This window comes from Zingiber officinale, chromosome 5B, assembly GCF_018446385.1.
Source record: "Zingiber officinale cultivar Zhangliang chromosome 5B, Zo_v1.1, whole genome shotgun sequence".
NCBI classification, from domain to species: domain Eukaryota; kingdom Viridiplantae; phylum Streptophyta; class Magnoliopsida; order Zingiberales; family Zingiberaceae; genus Zingiber; species Zingiber officinale.
In genome coordinates this window covers 120,825,484-120,843,936 of record NC_055995.1, presented here as the reverse complement: position 1 = coordinate 120,843,936, position 18,453 = coordinate 120,825,484, and the positions used below count along the sequence as shown (strand labels likewise).

At 35.3% G+C, this 18,453-nt stretch overlaps 1 protein-coding gene across 1 annotated transcript; it reads left to right on the top strand.

The window, feature by feature from the left end:
• The first annotated feature begins 496 nt into the window (after window positions 1-496).
• LOC121985655 (general transcription and DNA repair factor IIH helicase subunit XPD-like) lies at window positions 497-17,536 on the top strand. Its single transcript, XM_042539241.1, has 11 exons — window positions 497-1,582; window positions 1,944-2,026; window positions 2,118-2,521; window positions 2,602-2,795; window positions 3,919-4,099; window positions 4,166-4,290; window positions 8,490-8,579; window positions 9,535-9,613; window positions 9,730-9,806; window positions 16,829-16,937; window positions 17,257-17,536. Exons 1-11 carry the CDS (start codon window positions 756-758, stop codon window positions 17,368-17,370), a joined length of 2,283 nt encoding a protein of 760 aa, XP_042395175.1. The 5' UTR covers window positions 497-755; the 3' UTR covers window positions 17,371-17,536.
• Window positions 17,537-18,453: the final 917 nt, after the last annotated feature.

Sequence of the window (18,453 nt, the reverse complement as noted above, 5' to 3'; positions counted from 1 at the left end):
TCTACCTAATTGGATGCAAAATATATTTGATTCTTTTTAAATAGTGCTCAATTGGATGTAAAATATATTAGATTTTATTTAAATGATGCTGAATTTATATGAGGAATTATATTAAATGAGAAAAAATTATACTCAATTTGATAGAAAATATACTAGATTTAATTAAATATGCTAAATTTAAGAGGAATTGTATTCATTTTTAGGTTTTTTTTTATATTTAAAAAATTATGAGGGACAATTAGATAATGATATTTGTATGAAGACATTGAAATAAATGAAACTTTATATACAGAGAGTGTGGAAATAATTTTTTTTGTTTAAAGATAAGGAGTGTTTAGGGATTTTTCTCTCATTTATTGTTAAAAAAATTTATTATCGTATATTTATTAAATCATTTATTCGGGATCAATTAAGGATAAATTTATAACATTTTAAAAAACATTTGAATAATCTTAAAATTCAGAGGCATCTCGCAAGACTAATAAATTTCGAGGGTTCTTTATATAATTGAAGAGCTCCGTTTCGTCCGCCGATCGCTGTAAACCCCAACTAGAAGGCGAAAGCCATACGCTCCGCCTCCGCCGCCACCTGCTTCTCCTCCTCTCCTTCTTATTCTTCCTCCTCCTTCTCTTCCGCCTCCTCACTTCGCAACCCTAACCATCTAGCCGCCGTTATCGAGATCAAAAACACGAACAAGATCCCTTATTTCTATCGATCTCAAAGCAATCAAATTGACAGCAGTGGAAGAAGCAAAGATGAAGTTCAAGATCGACGATGTGACAGTGTACTTCCCCTACGAACATATCTATCCGGAGCAGTACGAGTACATGGTGGAGCTGAAGCGCACCCTCGATGCCCGCGGTCACTGCCTCCTCGAGATGCCCACCGGCACCGGCAAGACCGTTGCCCTACTCTCCCTCATCATCAGCTATTCCCTTTCCCGTGCCAGCAACCGTGGTCCGCTTAAGCTTATCTACTGCACCCGAACCGTCCACGAAATGGAGAAAATCCTCGCCGAACTCCGCCTCTTCCTCTCCCACCTTCCCTCCGAACTTCGCAGCTCCCTCCTAGCTCTCGGACTATCCTCTCGGAAGAACCTATGCATCAACCCCATCGCACTCTCTGCAGCCTCCCGTGACTCCGTCGACTCCGCCTGTCGCCGCCTCACGGCCAGCTGGGTCCGGGCCTCCGCCGCCGAGAATCCTGCCGTTCCTACCTGCGACTTCTTTGAAAGCTTCGACCGTGCCGCTTCCTCGTCTAATGCGGCCGTCTTGCTTCCTTCCGGAGTGTACTCGCTCCAGGACCTCCGTGCAGTCGGTAGAGAAAGGGGATGGTGCCCCTACTTCCTCGCGCGGCAGACCATCCACCACGCCAATGTCGTGGTCTATAGTTACCAATACTTACTGGACCCTAAGGTCGCTAGCATTATATCCAAGGAGATGCAGAAGGAGTGTGTCGTCGTGTTTGACGAGGCTCACAACATCGACAATGTGTGCATCGAGGCTCTCAGCGTCAGCGTCCGAAGGCAGACACTAGACGGCGCAGCCAGAAATCTCAACCGCATGACTCAGGAGATCGATAGGTAATCCAATTTTTTTTATTTTATTTTATCCTCATTTTACTGTCTTTTTAAGTTTGAGGTTTTGATGGCTATCATATCACACTCTTCTTTAATTCTGTTCTAAATCCTTTGTCAACAAACATGCAATACTGATAAATTCATATGATTCTTGTTTTTTTTCAAATTCTTTCTCACTTCAGAGCCAGAATGATTTGTTTTTGATTCTTGCCTTGCTACCTACTTTAATACTGGATAAGCTTGGTTGCGTTAAAGCTTTAAAAGAGAAACAAACATTTGTTTTAAGTAATGCTTGGTTGTGTTTCTCCATGCACTTTTAAAATGATAATTGCTGAATATGATGTAAGCTTCATTTGTTAGGAAGGTTTAAGGCAACAGATGCTACCAGACTGCGCACAGAATACAATAGACTTTTGGAAGGACTAGCACAGAGAGGAAATTTAGCTCGTACGTTTCCTAGCATAGTTTTTATATTTGAGATCCATGGGTTTGGATTTGCTTTTGGCTATTTGTGACATACACGTCCTTTTTCCTTTAGTAACTGATGCCTGGCTTGGGAACCCTGCCCTGCCTGATGACATTTTGAAGGAGGCTGTGCCTGGAAATATAAGGAGAGCTGAGCATTTTCTCTCTGTTTTAAGAAGGCTGGTGCAATATCTGAATGGTCGTTTGGAAACAGAAAATGTTGAGACAGAAGGACCTGTTGCCTTTGTTGCTTCAGTGAATTCCCAGGCTGGAATTGATCAGAAAATGCTTAGATTCTGCTATGATCGCTTGCACTCACTCATGCTTACACTTGAAATAACTGACACAGATGAGTTCCTGCACATTCAGACAGTTTGTGACTTTGCAACACTAATTGGTACATATACACGGGGCTTCTCAATAATCATTGAACCCTTTGATCAGCGGATGCCTCATATTCCTGACCCAGTATTGCAGGTGGCTAGTTCTCTCCTTTATTTGGTTCCCTAAATGACTAAATTTTTTTATGTTATTCACTGGTTGTTTTGTAATTGCAGCTCAGCTGTCATGACGCTTCTATTGCAATAAAGCCCATCTTTGATCGCTTTCAGTCAGTCATAATTACTTCTGGAACTCTAAGCCCTATTGACCTATATCCTCGTCTCTTAAATTTCAACCCAGTCATAAGTAGAAGCTTTACTATGTCTTTGACAAGGGATTGCATATGCCCAATGATTCTAACACGTGGAAGGTATAACTGCAATGTTGTAACGTTCTATTGTGCTGTTACATGTCTGAATGCAATAATATGCCATAAGTTCTGCTTACTTTCTCTAAACTGTTCATTATTCTATTTGAAGTTCTATGCTTTTCTCAAAATTTATTATTTATCACACTTCATGATTTGGTATCCCACAAAGGGATATGGTTCACCACTTCATAATTAGTATTATGTAAATAGGCATGCACAAGAATATTGATATCACAGTTAAGTATCACAAATCTATATCAATATTACCTTGGTACTCGCACAACAAATGTAAAGATCTAAATAATGTTGGATGCGTTAAAGATGAAAATTCAAATGTTTTTTTTTTATGATAAAGCAATTAAGGAGAGATGACAAAGATTTTAAAAACTATTCAATGAGCACTCTACAAAATAAATGGTTTTAGTTTCTAAAAATTGTATCAAATTTAGGAATTATAGAAGGTAGGTTAAAGAAAATGAAGGCAGGTAAAAGTGTTTGTTTGGATGATATTCGTATTTAAGTTTGTTAGAATTTAGGAGATGATATAATTTGGTTGCAAAGTTATTTAATAAAATTTTGAAAGTAAAAAGATGCCAAAGGTAGAGGGAAATGTTTTAGTATTTATTTAAAGTTGATGTACAATGTTCTAATTGTAGAGGGAACAATGATACACAACAACAACAACAACAACCATGTCTTATCCCACTAGGTGGGTCCGGCTAAGGGAATAATCATATACCATGTTTTTAAAAAAGGTTTCAGATCCTTCCTTTATTGTTATTTTCAGAGGTGTCCTTATGCTATTGAGATTATTTCTAACAAGCCGGCGGTTCCGTCCCTAGTCGGGCTCAAAATGGACCCCAATCTAAACCTAACAAATCCTCCTTTTAGGAGTTTTTATAGTTATGTTCTTGGATGCCCCTGGAACATAAGCCTCATGCTCAAATAGAACTTTAAAAGAAAGGAAAAGTCCTACACACTGCATTATTACTATTTTTGGGTGTTTGAGACATGGAACTTTTCAGTTTTCTTTCATTGTACGTGTCCAAACATTTTAGATTCTTACTTTTGTTAGTGGTTCTGGTGAAAGATCCACATCATGAGTTCATAATCTATGTTGCAGTGACCAGGCGCAAATAACTACACAATTTGGCATTCGTACAGAAGAAGCAGTTGTGAGGAATTATGGAAAATTATTGCTGGAGATGGTTTCTGCAGTTCCAGATGGCATTGTCTGTTTCTTTGTTAGTTACTCCTATATGGATGGAATCATTAACAGTTGGAATGAAATGGGAATTTTACAGGTGGATTTTGATCCATATGTAAAGAACAACCTACTTAAATGCTATTTCTAACAAGTGTTTCTGCAGGATGTGATGCAACATAAGCTAGTATTTATTGAAACTCAAGATGTAGTAGAGACTACACTGGCCCTCGATAACTATCGTAGAGCATGTGATTGTGGACGAGGGGCTGTATTTCTCTCAGTTGCAAGGTATTTTTTCACTTTGTTCTTTTTCATTAACATTTTTCTGTTTGCATCTCCTTGGCAATGAATGAATGAATACTAATAAACACCTATTCCGTCAAGACTTTGGCTAGTGGCTCTGCTTCTCTATGTTCATATTTTCAGTTATTTATAGCTTGCAGGATGCTAAAAGTTAAATCAAGTGGCTTAACATGAACATTGCTTTTTTGATAAATTTGCAGTCACTTAGACTCTTTTTTTTCCAGATTATGTACATTTTCTTGTTGGTGAAAGAAAGCATTAATCAATATTTAGTTAAGAAAAGATTCATGTAGCTGACCTCAAATAGTTGGTACAACACTAGATTTCAATGATGTTGTTATTGTAACCTTGAGTTATTATTTCTTTATTCCTTGCCATGATGAATTCATTGCATTTTGAGATACTTTAATATTGTTTTGATCATCTTATTGCATAATTAGCTCAAGGAATTAAGGTAATTTGAGATTTTTTTTATGTATACTTCTACACTTTGAGGGTGTTAAGACAGTAAACATGGTAGAAAGCTTCTAGAACTACTACATTCAACCCTTTCACTGTGTGGTAGAATAACATTTAACATCTTGTTTTTCTTTTTACTAATGGAAACTGAAGTGGATATGTCTTTAACTTTTTTTAGCTGTTTGATTAAGACAATGTGCTACTATTTATAATATAAAAATTTTGGTATATGACACAAATTGAGTTATTATCCAATATTCCAATTGCATAATATTTGACAATTTTTATGAAATTCTGAAATCTTTGAAGAACTACTCTGTAGGGAAATGGAAATATGCTTATCCTTCATTAGTCTTAAATTGTTTTAGGTATGGTACAAGGCTCATGATTAAGATGCATTTATGTTCGTTATCTAAGTTGATCTTTTTAGTTTCACTAGATAAGTTGGACTTTTTTTTAGTGTATTTCCCTATTACATACAGTTGAATGATATATCTTGCCAACTATCCTGCATAACAATGCATTTGATGGTCTTTCTTTCTCTATGCTCTTCACATTGTTGTAGCCTTTGATTTGTCGGATGGTTTCATAGTTCAGTTTATAGTGGAATATGGATTCGGGTCAATGGAGTTGCGGAGTGTGAGAAATCATGTAGATGTGTGGGAGGCAACCATGGCTATCAAAATTGTCATTTGGATCTTAAGATTTATATTCCATTGCCTAAATTGATCTAAATGATTTGGTTCACAACTAGGAGCAAAATTAGTCTGGAAACTTGCAAACTTACTATCAGTGTTTAAGTAGTATCTCGATCTCTCAATCTTGGTGGCAACACTAAAGAATTGGCATATACATTATTTCTATAGGTGTTGCTGATGACTTGTGTTCCATTATGCCATTTAAGAGATTTTTAGTCGCCAACAATGTGTTCCTAGGTATCTTCAAACACCAAAAACCCTTTTTGTATTTTTTTGGTGTTGGTTGCTAAAAGTGCGCTGCTGAATAAAGTTTCTCATCAAAATGAAAAAGATACCTTGGACTTGTGAGAAACAGCTTTCCTTCAGAAGGGTTATAGTCACTTCTCTCAGTTTATCTAGGACGTTTCTTCAATTGCTCTTGGTCAATGATAGTATCATTCTGGCATTAGTATTTTTTTAAAAAAATAAATAATGAGAGTAAAAGAATCTCATCCTTTACTTCCAATGATCAAGTGAGGTCCTATTGGCTTGCTCAAGTATCAAAGGGGTCTCTTTTCAGTGTCTTGACATTTTGGATTGGATTAAGTTTTCTCAGGGGATTCTACATGTATCTAGGCCGGTCCCTCACCTTTGATGTTAGGATTGAGAGGGAATGAGATAGTATTAGTAACAACCTCTATTCCTTTGTCCTCTTTACTCAAAAATCAAAACCAATTCCAAAAATGATGTGTTTCCAAATCCAAACTGATTATACAAAATTAATCATTTTTATTGATAATGCTCCGTTGAAGATAGTTCTTGCTAAATATTTCATATGCAACACAGTATTGAGAATTGACTGATTTCTATTTTAGATTAATGAGATGCTGATTTGAATTTTCCCAGCAAATTGGTCTATTTGATTGACTATTATCTTTGACAATCAATTGAAAGTATGACATAGGGCAACTAAAGTTAAGCTTCAATTGACAACAGCATACAGAGCATTGGTTGAAGAAATGGATTTAGTTTGTTTCTGCAAGAAGGAAAGAGGAAATGAGAAAGACATGGGAGAGGAAATGGGGTAAAAGGTGTTGCAATTGAGGAGTTCTCTCCATTGACATGGAGTCATATGTAGTAGCACCAAGGAGTGAAATAGCGTTTTGTGCCGCTTGGCACGGATAGTTTTTACCGTTCTATCACTGAAGCGAAATCGGCACCGAGTGCGCGCTAATTTCATGCGTCACACGTGACAGACTCCTGACAGACGGAATCGAGCGCCTGTCCGCAACAACAAGCTATCGATTAATTGCGCGATAGAAGGAATCGATTTCTTTTGTTGTGATCGATTAATAAAAAAACCTATATAAAGCAGGGAGGCACCGGAGATCAAGGAGATCAGCAGCTACGAGGCGATGGTGAGCAGCAAGAGTGGCGACCACTCTTCGAACAAGTATTATTTCCCCTCTTCGCAAATGGCCCGGAGGCATTTCACACACCTCTGACTACGCTTCTCACAAGGATCGTGTCCTGGATGCGTTGCAGACGGTGCCGGACTCCCGCTCAATGTTCCTATTTTTACCGATAAAAAATTAACCCTTTTCAATTTAATTAATTTAAACAATTCTCTAATTACGTGTGATATTTCGAACAGGATTTTATAAACCCTAATTATATTATCTCAATGAAATATATAAAAAAATATATTTAAAATTATTTTTTTTAATAAATTTTTTAAATTAATATTCTGAAAATTTGTTTTTTTAATGTTTTAAATTTCATTTAAAAATGCTAAAAAAATATAATAATTCAGATTTATATTCTAATATTTTTTATTATTTTAAATTTCATTTAAAAGTTCTAAAAAATTATAATAAATTAGATTTATATTTTGATTTTTTTTATTATTTTGTATATTTTTACTGTTTTACTATTTAATTGATATTTTGATCTTTTTTTACTATTTTAAATATATATTATTTAAATAAATAAATAAATAGTTAATTTATATAATTATGATATATCTATTGATAGATCAATTTTATTTAAAGAAAACTATATTTAATTATGTTTCTAACAATATTAAGTTGTTTAATAATTGAGAACTTACATAAAATCAATATACAACTTATTTTTAAATTATACACAATAAATATATTTATTTAATAATTACTATATATAAATAAAAAAAATACCGAAACAGTATCGGCATGGCATGATACGATATCAAAATCGTATCGTTTCTGTCTGGAACTAAAACCTTGGCACGGATTGAAATTTTAAACCTTGAGTAGCATAATAGTGTGTAGCTGCTGATGTGTCTGCTTTAGTGGAGCTTCAGAAGTACTATGAAGTAACAAATTTGCTGCTGTGAAGAAAGCCAAAAAAAAGGGAAAAAAAAACTCTACTCCAATGTTTACGGATGAGATGTGAGGTAAATAAAAACAATGGGGAGGTGTGTATATGAGAGGATACACAGTCCATTTATGCACTTTATAAACATAACTGATTAAGTTATCAATGACATTCTATTGAGAAGCCATAACTTACCATTAATAAGGCGAAAGATATAAAGAAAATAATAAGATTGTTTACTGAAATCGAAATAATGTTAATAAACTAACAAAGCTATGTTACATTTAAAACACCAAAGAACAACAAACTAGATATTGCAAATTTTGAAATGCTATACAAAAGTTCCTACTAAATAGTAAAATATGAATATATTAAGATGAGTATATTAATTATTTGTCACATAACGTATTTTATAGTTTGGTGATCCACTAACTTAGCAGTCTGAAGACGGAACAGATAAATAAAGAATATTGTAGTTACAGAAATCCAGACATACTAGGTTATCTCCTGTGTGAAAAAAGCATGTCATTTAATGAGAACTTTCAACTTCTTGGATTAGTTTTTGCTAGTAACAATCTAATTATATATTATTGTATGTTTGTCTTATTTCAGATGCACATTTCAGTGTATGCTTTCATCTTGGTATCTGTACTAAGAACTCAATATTAAGAGTTAATTAATATGCTATTGCAGGGGTAAAGTTGCTGAAGGTATAGATTTTGATCGACACTATGGAAGACTTGTTATCATGTTTGGAGTTCCTTTCCAGTACACAAAGAGCAGGTAATTTTAAGGTTAATTGTCATGTCATCACTAAATATGGACCCTTCCCATCTAGCTTCTCTAGTTTGATTGATTGGAATGAGGAGATTCTGAAACATCTTTGCTCAATCATCACTTTGGATGTTGTATGAATTAAGGAGTGATAGTTTTCATTGGCAATATTTCTAATTTGACACTTTGTGTGCTTTACCGAGGCCATTCCTATTCTTATTTTCCTTGCATGGTTCTTTTGCTACCTTAAAGCTGTCTCTACTTGAGAAGATGGGAGCTCAAATAGAAGCAAGGGAGGAGGGATAGTAATCATTTCCCTTGTCTACTTAGGTGGTAGGACAAAAAGGGTAAAGAAGGGAACAACTTGGCTCTTTTTTCCTCACCTTTGATTCCTTCCAAAATGGGTGTAACAGGGGAAAAAGAGTGGAAAACGGTTGGAAACAGTAGTTTAACATTTCATGTCTTGGAAATAACAATCAAAGTGTTAAACTTGCCATTTTATCTCATTTTTTTTTCCATCTCCTTTTCAAGTAGATAAAACAAAAGGAATTGTTCTTCTCCACTCTCTTTCTTCACCTCTTTCCTCCCCCAACACTCTTCCTTATCTTTCCTCTCTTTAGACATAGTAAATCTAGTTTTGTGAATTTTTGTGTAAACTAAAGACTACAATCACTGCAGTTATCTCTGAACCACACATACTAAACCAAGGGCTACAGGGATAACCATTTTTCTTTTAAAATATTTAGCCTGTCTTTTGCATCAATTCATTTATTTGACATAATGAGAATGCATTATCATTGTTATAGTCATTTGTTTCTTTTAATAAATTGATGTAGATGGTGCTGAAAATGACCTTATTCTTGTCACATACTGCAACGCTTGTGGCTCTGTTTGTTTTTATTTTCAATTACCATTTTTTTAATGTAGCTGAGGAATTCAAATACATTTTGTTTTTTTTTTCCAGAATTTTGCTCGCTAGGTTAGAGTATTTGCGTGAGACATTCCAGATAAAAGAGGGTGATTTTCTTACTTTTGATGCTTTGGTATGTCCAATTTGGCCCTTTTATTCAGGTCTTATACAATTAGCTATTGCATAAGTCATGATCGTGTGGTATGTTTAGTTTGACCACGAGGCATGTTGTTATTTATTTTGAAACAGAGGCAAGCTGCACAATGTGTTGGCCGTGTAATTCGTTCAAAAGCAGATTATGGGATGATGATATTTGCTGATCAAAGGTAACTTATTTTGTTGACAATTTAATTAAATCATTTATTTTCATTTCTTGAATTCTGAGAGATTTTATCAACAAAAGAAAGTAGAATAATGCACTAGAGGTAAGACAAGTGAACATTGGGATGAAACTTGAAGACACAACATTTGGGACTAACTCTATATGTTACCTGCATAACATGAGAAATCAAATAAATTTGTAACGTGTATCACAATCATATAGGCTGCTGGATTCCATAAGTAATTGGATTAACCGAACACTTGTACGCTATAACATCCTTCATCAAGCTGATGATTTATTTGCTCAAACTTGACTATCCTAAGTCTGGGTTTATTAAAAGAGGGGGAGGGGGGAGAAAGAAGGAAAATTAACATAAAAATTACACAAGTGCCAATCATGAGGGGGACAAGTTGAGGAAATAATAACAAAATTTAGAAGCTAAGAATAAGGTTTTGGAAATCTGCATAACCATCTATTTCACCTTTTGAACATTTAGAAGAATTATTGTGTATCTTGATGACTGTATGGCCTGAAATAGGCTGCATCTGATCTCATCATGATGCAAAATATTTAGCGTCTCATTTGGTTGCAGCATCTAGTCACTCGTGTGTTTGGAGGCTTTTCCCTCTTCATCTGTACACTTGCTCATCTTCTAATAGGTTGCTGTCTACTTGATAAATGCTCTATTGAAAATCTGTTGGTGGATCATCCTCCCAATTTTTAAATATGTTAGCGAGGTGTAATATTAGTCATCATAGACAACAATGACTAGCCTAGAAGTCACATTTGGAAGTCAGAAATCCATTTTTGGAAATAGTGCGTGTGTACTAGAGTACTAAATGTCTTAATGAAAAATGTTTGGGAAGTTTTAAAATCTTTCTCAGGGTATGCCATGAGCGGATCCAACAGAACTTGTTTGATAACTTCATTGCCATAACCACATGGCTCAAAATGCTCAAGTTGGTAATTCTAAGCCCTTTATATATTTATTGATAATCCACAATTCTTCATGTTGGCGCAGCGGGCCGGTAAGAGGAGGGGTGAATTTCCTGAAACAGAAAAAGATACCCTCCTCGTTCTTTCAACTCTTCTTAAAGTGCAACAACAATAATAAAATAAAAATGACAAAACTGAGGAAGAGACTCGGGATTGACTTGGTTACAACCTAGGTGGTTGTTAATCCAAGGCGGTTGCAAAGCTCACTAAGAATCTCCTTTCTCTGAAGGCGGAGAAGTCTTTTACACACAATGAAAGCTCGAACAGTTGCTAGGAGGTTAATACAAGAGTTGATTTCTTATTCCCTAGCTCCAGGGCCCTTTTTATAGCTTCTGGAAACTCTATTTACAGCTTGAGGGTGCCTCCCAAGGGCATGGAGGGTGCCTCCAGCGTGGGGGCAGCGGATAAGGTTTTATCCGCTGCAACGGCTAAAAAACTGGGTCGAGGGCCTCCTCCATAAGCATAGAGGGTGCTCTCTATGCCTCATGGAGGGCGCCCTCTATGCCACATGGAAGGCGCCTTCTATACCTCATGGAGGGTGCCCTCCACTTGCAAGGTATAAATTGCTCTAGCCTTCCTTTGGTTCTTCCACTGCTCCGTTCGCTTGGGTGATTGCGGCCAACCGAAATAGAGTTCACCCGAACCCAATTTCAGACCTTCTCCTCGAGCAGGCTTCCGCTCCGGCTTCTCGTCCCTCGAATGTCACGTACGTTCTTCTCGTCCACTGGTGTACTCTTCTGCAGCTCTTTCATCCCTCGGACGCACCGAGCTCGTCGGCTCCTTTCTCGTGCCGTCCTTCTCACCAGTTGCGCCTTTCACTCAACTTCCTGTGGTCCTAAGCTCCTGCACACTTAGACACAGGGATCAAAACCAAACAGGACCTAACTTAACTTGGTTGATCACATCAAAACAACCACGAGGTCCAACAATCTCCCCCTTTTGCATCAATCCAGGTTCAAGTTAGGTAAAAACAAATAAGTAGTAATTGAAAAATAAACATTTTAAGCCTAAATTTGCAATAAAAGAAATTGCAACATAAAATGTAATTCAAATTGAAAAAAAATCTTAAATAAAAAAAACTTAACTCTCCCTAATTCCCCTAGAATTTGTACCTATTTCTTCCCCTTTGATCACATAAAAAAAAACGCTTGTATTAGATACAAATTTCCAAGTTAATGATTTTCTAAAAAAAAATTTAGAAATTTTTAGATAATAAAAAATATTAAAAAATTTTAAAACAATTTTTAAGTTATGAAATTTTCAAATAATTGATAAGGATTTAAAAGTATTATCTTAATCACATGATTATCAGTTTGTCAATTAAATATTCAATTCGATAATCGGCTTTCAGTGGCGAGGCACTAGGCCTTCTTGGTTATTGGTTCATCAACCACTTCTAGACAAAGCTTTTTAAGGAATTTAGACATTTAATTTTTCTGAAAGCCTTAAATTAAAATTTTTTTAACTAAATACGATTTTGGAACCCAATATAGGTTCTTTCTTACTAGGTTGGTTAAATATCTGGGGGGTACATATCCTCTAGGTATTTTTCTATGTTATCCTTAATGTTTTCTAATGTACTAGTTTAACTTTTCATAAATTCTAAGTTTTGATTTTTTAAAGTTATTTTTCAAACATGTATTTTTTTGTAGGCCGTCGATTTGCAGTTTCAAGTTATCATTTTCATATTTTAAATTGTTTAACTGTCCTTTTAAATCAACGTTCTCTTTTTCTAGTTTTACCAAGAACTTAGATAAACTTAAAAGACTACTTAGGAGACAGAGCACGTACCTTATTTACCTCAATTTCCGATGCTCCCCTTTCATCGTAGCTTTCTTCTTCTGATCCTCCCCCTTCATCGATGCTCATTTCTGAGCTGGTTTCTTCTTCCACTTGATGGTTGGCCATTAGAACTAGTCCCGAGAAGGCTGCTACATCGGAATCGGAGGATGATGAATCATCCCATGTGGCCTTCAGGGTCTTGTATTTGGAGGATGTTGGTCTTTTATCTTTCTCTTTGTCTCCTTTCTTCAATTTTGGGCAGTCATCCTTGATGTGTCCTTCGTTGTAGTTGTAGCATCGGATCTTTCTTTTGTTTCGGTAATCCCTCTTTGTCTGTGATTTAAATTTATTAGATCGAATAAATTTATTAAATTTTCTTACCATAAGGGCTGCTTCATTTTCACTGATTGATTCGTCGGAGTCTGAATTGTTTGTCCTTGCCTTCAAGGCAATGTTCTGACTCGGTTCTTTTCTTTATCCTGCACACCGAGATTCGTGTAATTCGAAAGTAGAGAAAAGACTTTTTAACGTACTTATCTCGAGATCCTTGGATATGTAGTAGGTGTCTACTATAGATATCCATTCAGGTGTTCTTGGGAACGCATTTAGAGCATACCTTTGTGTATCCCGATTCGTTACCGTTTCTTCGAGGTTTGTTAGTCCTGTGATCAGTTCCTTGATTCGTCCGTGTAGTTGTCCTACTGACTCTCATTCTTCCATCCGGAGGTTCGTCAGTTGATTCCGGAGCATGTCCTGTTTCGCGAGCTTTGTTTCGGAAGTCCCTTCGTGCAACTCCAAGAACCTTTCCCAAAGCTTTTTCGCGGAGTTGTTATTTCCGATCCGATTTACTTCCTAGGGTGGAATCACACTAAGCAAGTGGAACTCGGCTCGTCCGTTCGCTACGAAATCTGCTTGCTCCTTCTTGGTCCAATGATACTCTTCTTTTTCTTCTCCTTAGGGGTTTTTGGGAGCTACAAAATCATATTTAATTATTAATAATATTTCAAAATTGATTTTGAAAAATACCTCCATTCGTTTCTTCCACGACGTAAAATCTCTTTCGAATTTAGGTGGGAAGATTATTGGTCCGACCATCGTCTTGATCTTGTTGCTTCAGACGACGATTAATTCTTCTGAGGCGGTTGGGCTCTGATATCACTTGTTGGTGCAACGGGCCAGCAAGAGGGGAGGGGTGAATTGCCTGAAATAGAAAAAGATACCCTCCTCGTTCTTTCAACTCTTCTTAAAGTGCAACAACAATAATAAAATAAAAATGACAAAATTGAGGAAGAGATTCGGGATTGACTTGGCTACAACATAGGTGGTTGTTAATTCAAAGCAGTTGCAAAGCTCACTAAGAATCTCCTTTCTCTGAAGGCGGAGAAGCCTTTTACACACACTGAAAGCTCGAACAGTTGCTAGGAAGTTAATACAAAAGTTGATTTCTTATTCCCTAGCTCCATGGCCCTTTTTTAGCTCCTGGAAACTCTATCCGCAGCTTGAGGGCACCTCCCAAGGGCATGGAGGGTTCTCCAGTGTGGCAGCAGCGGATAAGGTTTTATCCGCTGCAACAACACAACAACAACAACAACCAAGTCTTTTCCCACTAGGTGGGGTCGGCTGTATGAATCCTTTTACGTCATTGAGCCCTATCTCCTATTATATCATCATCTATATTTAAATAAATTTTATCTTATTTTATTGTTGCTAACCAAGTGTTTTTTGGTCGTCCTCTTCCTCGTTTGATATGCATATTTATCATAGTTTCACATCGCCTAACTGGAACATTTATTGGTCGTCTAAGTACATATCCGTACTATCTTAAACGTGTCTCTCGGAGTTTGTCCTCAATAGATGCAACTCCGACTTTCTCTCTAATGCTCTCATTCCTTATTTTGTCCATCTTCGTATGTCCACACAGCCACCTTAACATCCTCATCTTTACAACTCTCATTTTATGCTCATGTAACATAGCAGGTCTAACTGCGGTTTTATAGAACTTACCTTTAAGTTTAAGATGTACTTTACGGTCACATAAAACACCCGACGCTCCCCTCCATTTCACCCATCTTGCTTGTATTTTATGTAAGACATCTCTCTCAATCTCTCCATCATTTTGTAAAAATGATCCTAAATATTTAAATCTCTCGGTTCCAGGCAACTCGTCCTCTCCTATCTTAACAATTGTTTCATTACTTCTAATATTGCTAAACTTAAATTCCATATATTCTGTCTTTAATCTACTAAGCTTAAAACCTTTCCCTTCTAGTGTTTCCCTCCAAGATTCTAGCTTAGCATTTTCTCCTTCACGTGTCTCATCTACCAAAATAATATCATCTGCAAACAACATGCACCACGGTACTGTGTCTTGAATGTGCGCAGTGAGTTCGTCCATAATTAGTGTAAAAAGATAGGGATTTAGGGCTGATCCTTGATGTAACCCTATCTTTATTGGAAATGCTTCAGTTACTCCGCCTGAAGTGTTTACTCTGGTCGTTACATCCTCATACATATCCTTAATTAGTTCAATATATGTTACGCTAACACCTCTCTTTTCTAAAATTCTCCATATAATTTCTCTTGGGATTCTATCATAAGCTTTTTTAAGTCAATGAATACCATGTGTAGATCTTGTTTTTACTCCCGATATTTTTCAAGTAATTATCTAAGGAGATGTATAGCTTCTATTGTCGACCTTCCAGGCATGAACCCAAATTGATTTTCTGTCACTGTGGTCTCCTTCCTTAAACTTTTTTCTATTACTTTTTCCCAAAGTTTCATAGTATGACTCATTAGTATAATACCCCTATAGTTTGCACAATTTTGTATGTCTCCCTTATTCTTATATAAGGGAACTAGAGTACTTATCCTCCATTGATCAGGCATTCTTTTCGTTTTCAATATCATGTTAAATAATTTTGTAAGTCATTCAATACCTTGTTTCCCTAAGCACTTCCATACTTCTATCGGAATATCATCTGGTCCAACGGCTTTTCCATTGTGCATCTCATTTAAAGTTTGTTTTACTTCTAAAGTTTGAATTCTACGATAAAAATTAAAATTTCTATGCTCATTTAACCTAATTAAATTACCTAAGTTAAGTTGGTCACCTAAACCTTCATTAAAAAGTTGATGAAAATACCTCTTCCACCGCTCTTTTATTTCTCCATCATTTACTAATACCCTATTACATTCATCTTTAATACATTTGATTTGGCTAAGATCTCTTGTTTTCCTTTCTCTCACTTTAGCTATTCTTTAAATGTTTCTTTCCCCTTCTTTTGTATCCAATTTTTAAGCGTTCAAAAGTTTCATTTTTTGCTTCACTCACTACTTTCTTAGCTTCTTTCTTGGCTATTGTATATTTTTTTAAGTTTTCCTCGTTTTACAAATATATAATTCCTTATAAGCTATTCGTTTTTCCTTCACTTTCTTTTGTACTTTCTCATTCCACCACCAAGATTCTTTACTTAGTGGTGCATGCCCCTTTGATTCACCGAGTATACTCTTAGCTACTATTTTCAACTTTGATACAACGGCTAAAAAATTGGGTTGAGGGCACACTCCATAAGTATGGAGGGCGCCCTCTATGCCACATGGAGGGCGTCCTCCACCTGCAGGGTATAAATTGTTCCAGTCTTCTTTTGGTTCTTCCGTTGTTTCGTTCGCTTGGGTGATTGCGGTCAACCGAAATAGGGCTTACCCGAACCCAATTTCCGGTCTTCTCCTCAAGCAGGCTTCCACTCCGGCTTCTCGTCCCTCGAATGTCGCGTACGTTCTTCTCGTCCACCGGTGTACTCTTCCGCAGTTCTTTCGTCCCTCGGGCGTACCGAGTCTGTCGACTCCCTTCCCGTGTCGTCCTTCTCACCAACTATGTCTTCTGCTCGACTTCCTGTGCTCCTAAGCTCCTGCACACTTAGATACAGGGATCAAAATCAAACAGGATTTAACTTGACTTGGTTGATCATATCAAAATAACCACGGGGTCCAACGCTTCGTGACCATAACCACATGGCTCAAAATACTCAAGTTGGTAATTCGAAGCCCTTTATATATTTATTGATAATCCACAATTCTCCATGTGACTATACTGTACTCTGTTTTCAAGCCTGTTTTCAAGAATTGAAATTATACTAAAGTAGGTCATATCTCTCTTGCGTGTAATAATGTTGCTCTCTTATTTGTTATCCCTCAAATGCACAGTTTTGTATGTCTCTCTGGCCATTGACGCCTTCAATGCTTCTGCAGATATAACCGTCGTGATAAACACTCTAAATTGCCTGGTTGGATACTGTCACATTTACGTGATGCACATCTTAATCTTAGCACTGATATGGCTGTGCGCATAGCACGAGAGGTAAGTTTACAGTTCCATTTTTCAAGATTTAGTTTTGAAGAATTGATACCAAATTACTGATAACAGTGATTCTAATTAAAATTTCTTCCTATTTACCGTACTTGGCTTCTTTTAGCTCCAAAGATCCAACTGTGTTGTCGCAACTTTATCAGTTAACTGTACATAATTCATGAATAATTGGTTCTTGTCGAGGTGTTGTTTTTTGATGCTTTTATCTAACATATTTCATCTTAAAATTACATGGATATTTCAATCTTTCTGTATCTGATACATTTTGCAAAAGATGTTTATACTGTCTTTCGTTTTTGCATGGTTAAAGTTCCTTCGAAGGATGGCCCAACCTTACGATAAGGCAGGCTGTGGGGGCAAGAAAACTCTCCTAACACAAGAAGACGTGGAAAGACTACCACATGATGCTATGGATTTGTTTTAGCTTTTCCAGCTTATATTTTTGCTTATGCTCTTAGGAAGTGTTTGGTAGAACTTCTACTAAATGCTTATTAGCTTCTAGTTACATGAAAATACTCAAGTGTCTGTGAATATGAAATTCTATTTCAGCTTCTATAACTTTTATTCAAAAGCTAATGAAATTCTGTTGCAGTTTTTATAACTTTTATTCAAAAGTCAAAAGTAAGAATTTGATACTTTTTCTATCTTCCATTTTTTTATGGTTTAAAATTAAAAGTTGATATTTATGTCTTTAATAAATTTATTATTTTACATAATTGTCATCCCATTTTTACCTAATTTTTCTCCTCAACACTTTCCAAATCATTTATCAAATTCCTATTTTTTTTATAAGTATTTGTTTTTTAAATAATATTAACATTTTTACCTAATTTTTCTCTTCATTCATGACACTTTCCAAATCATTTATCAAATTCCTATTTTTTTTATAAGTATTTATTTTTTAAATAATATTAACATTTTTACCTAATTTTTCTCCTCATTCATGACATTTTCTAAATCATTTATCAAATTCCTATTTTTTTTATAAGTATTTATTTTTTAAATAATACTTTTATATAATTTACATTTTTAAAAAAAATTATGCAAATATTTGTATATTTATATAAATTTTGTCATTTTTTATATTTTATTTTTATTATTTTTATATATTTTTTCAAACATTCATCTTATAAAAAATTAATTTTGATACAATATTTAAAATATAATAATAATTATATAAATATATTGATGGTGTATTAAAATTATATTTAGATAATTAAAAAAGATTAATTTATATAGTTTAAAGATATTGTTGTCATTTAACTATAAATTAAATTTAAAAGTAATTATTACATCAAACTTTATCTTGTATTAATTTTTAACTTCTAATTTTAAACATTTATACTTTAACTTCTCGTTAACTTCAAAATAATCTATACAAAAATTAATTTTAAATAAGTAAAAGTTCTCCCAAATACCTCCTTAATTTATCCTAAAACTTTTGTATTTTTTCCAGATGAATTAGTTTTGCATATTTTTTTATATTTAAATTGTCATCTTTTTTAGG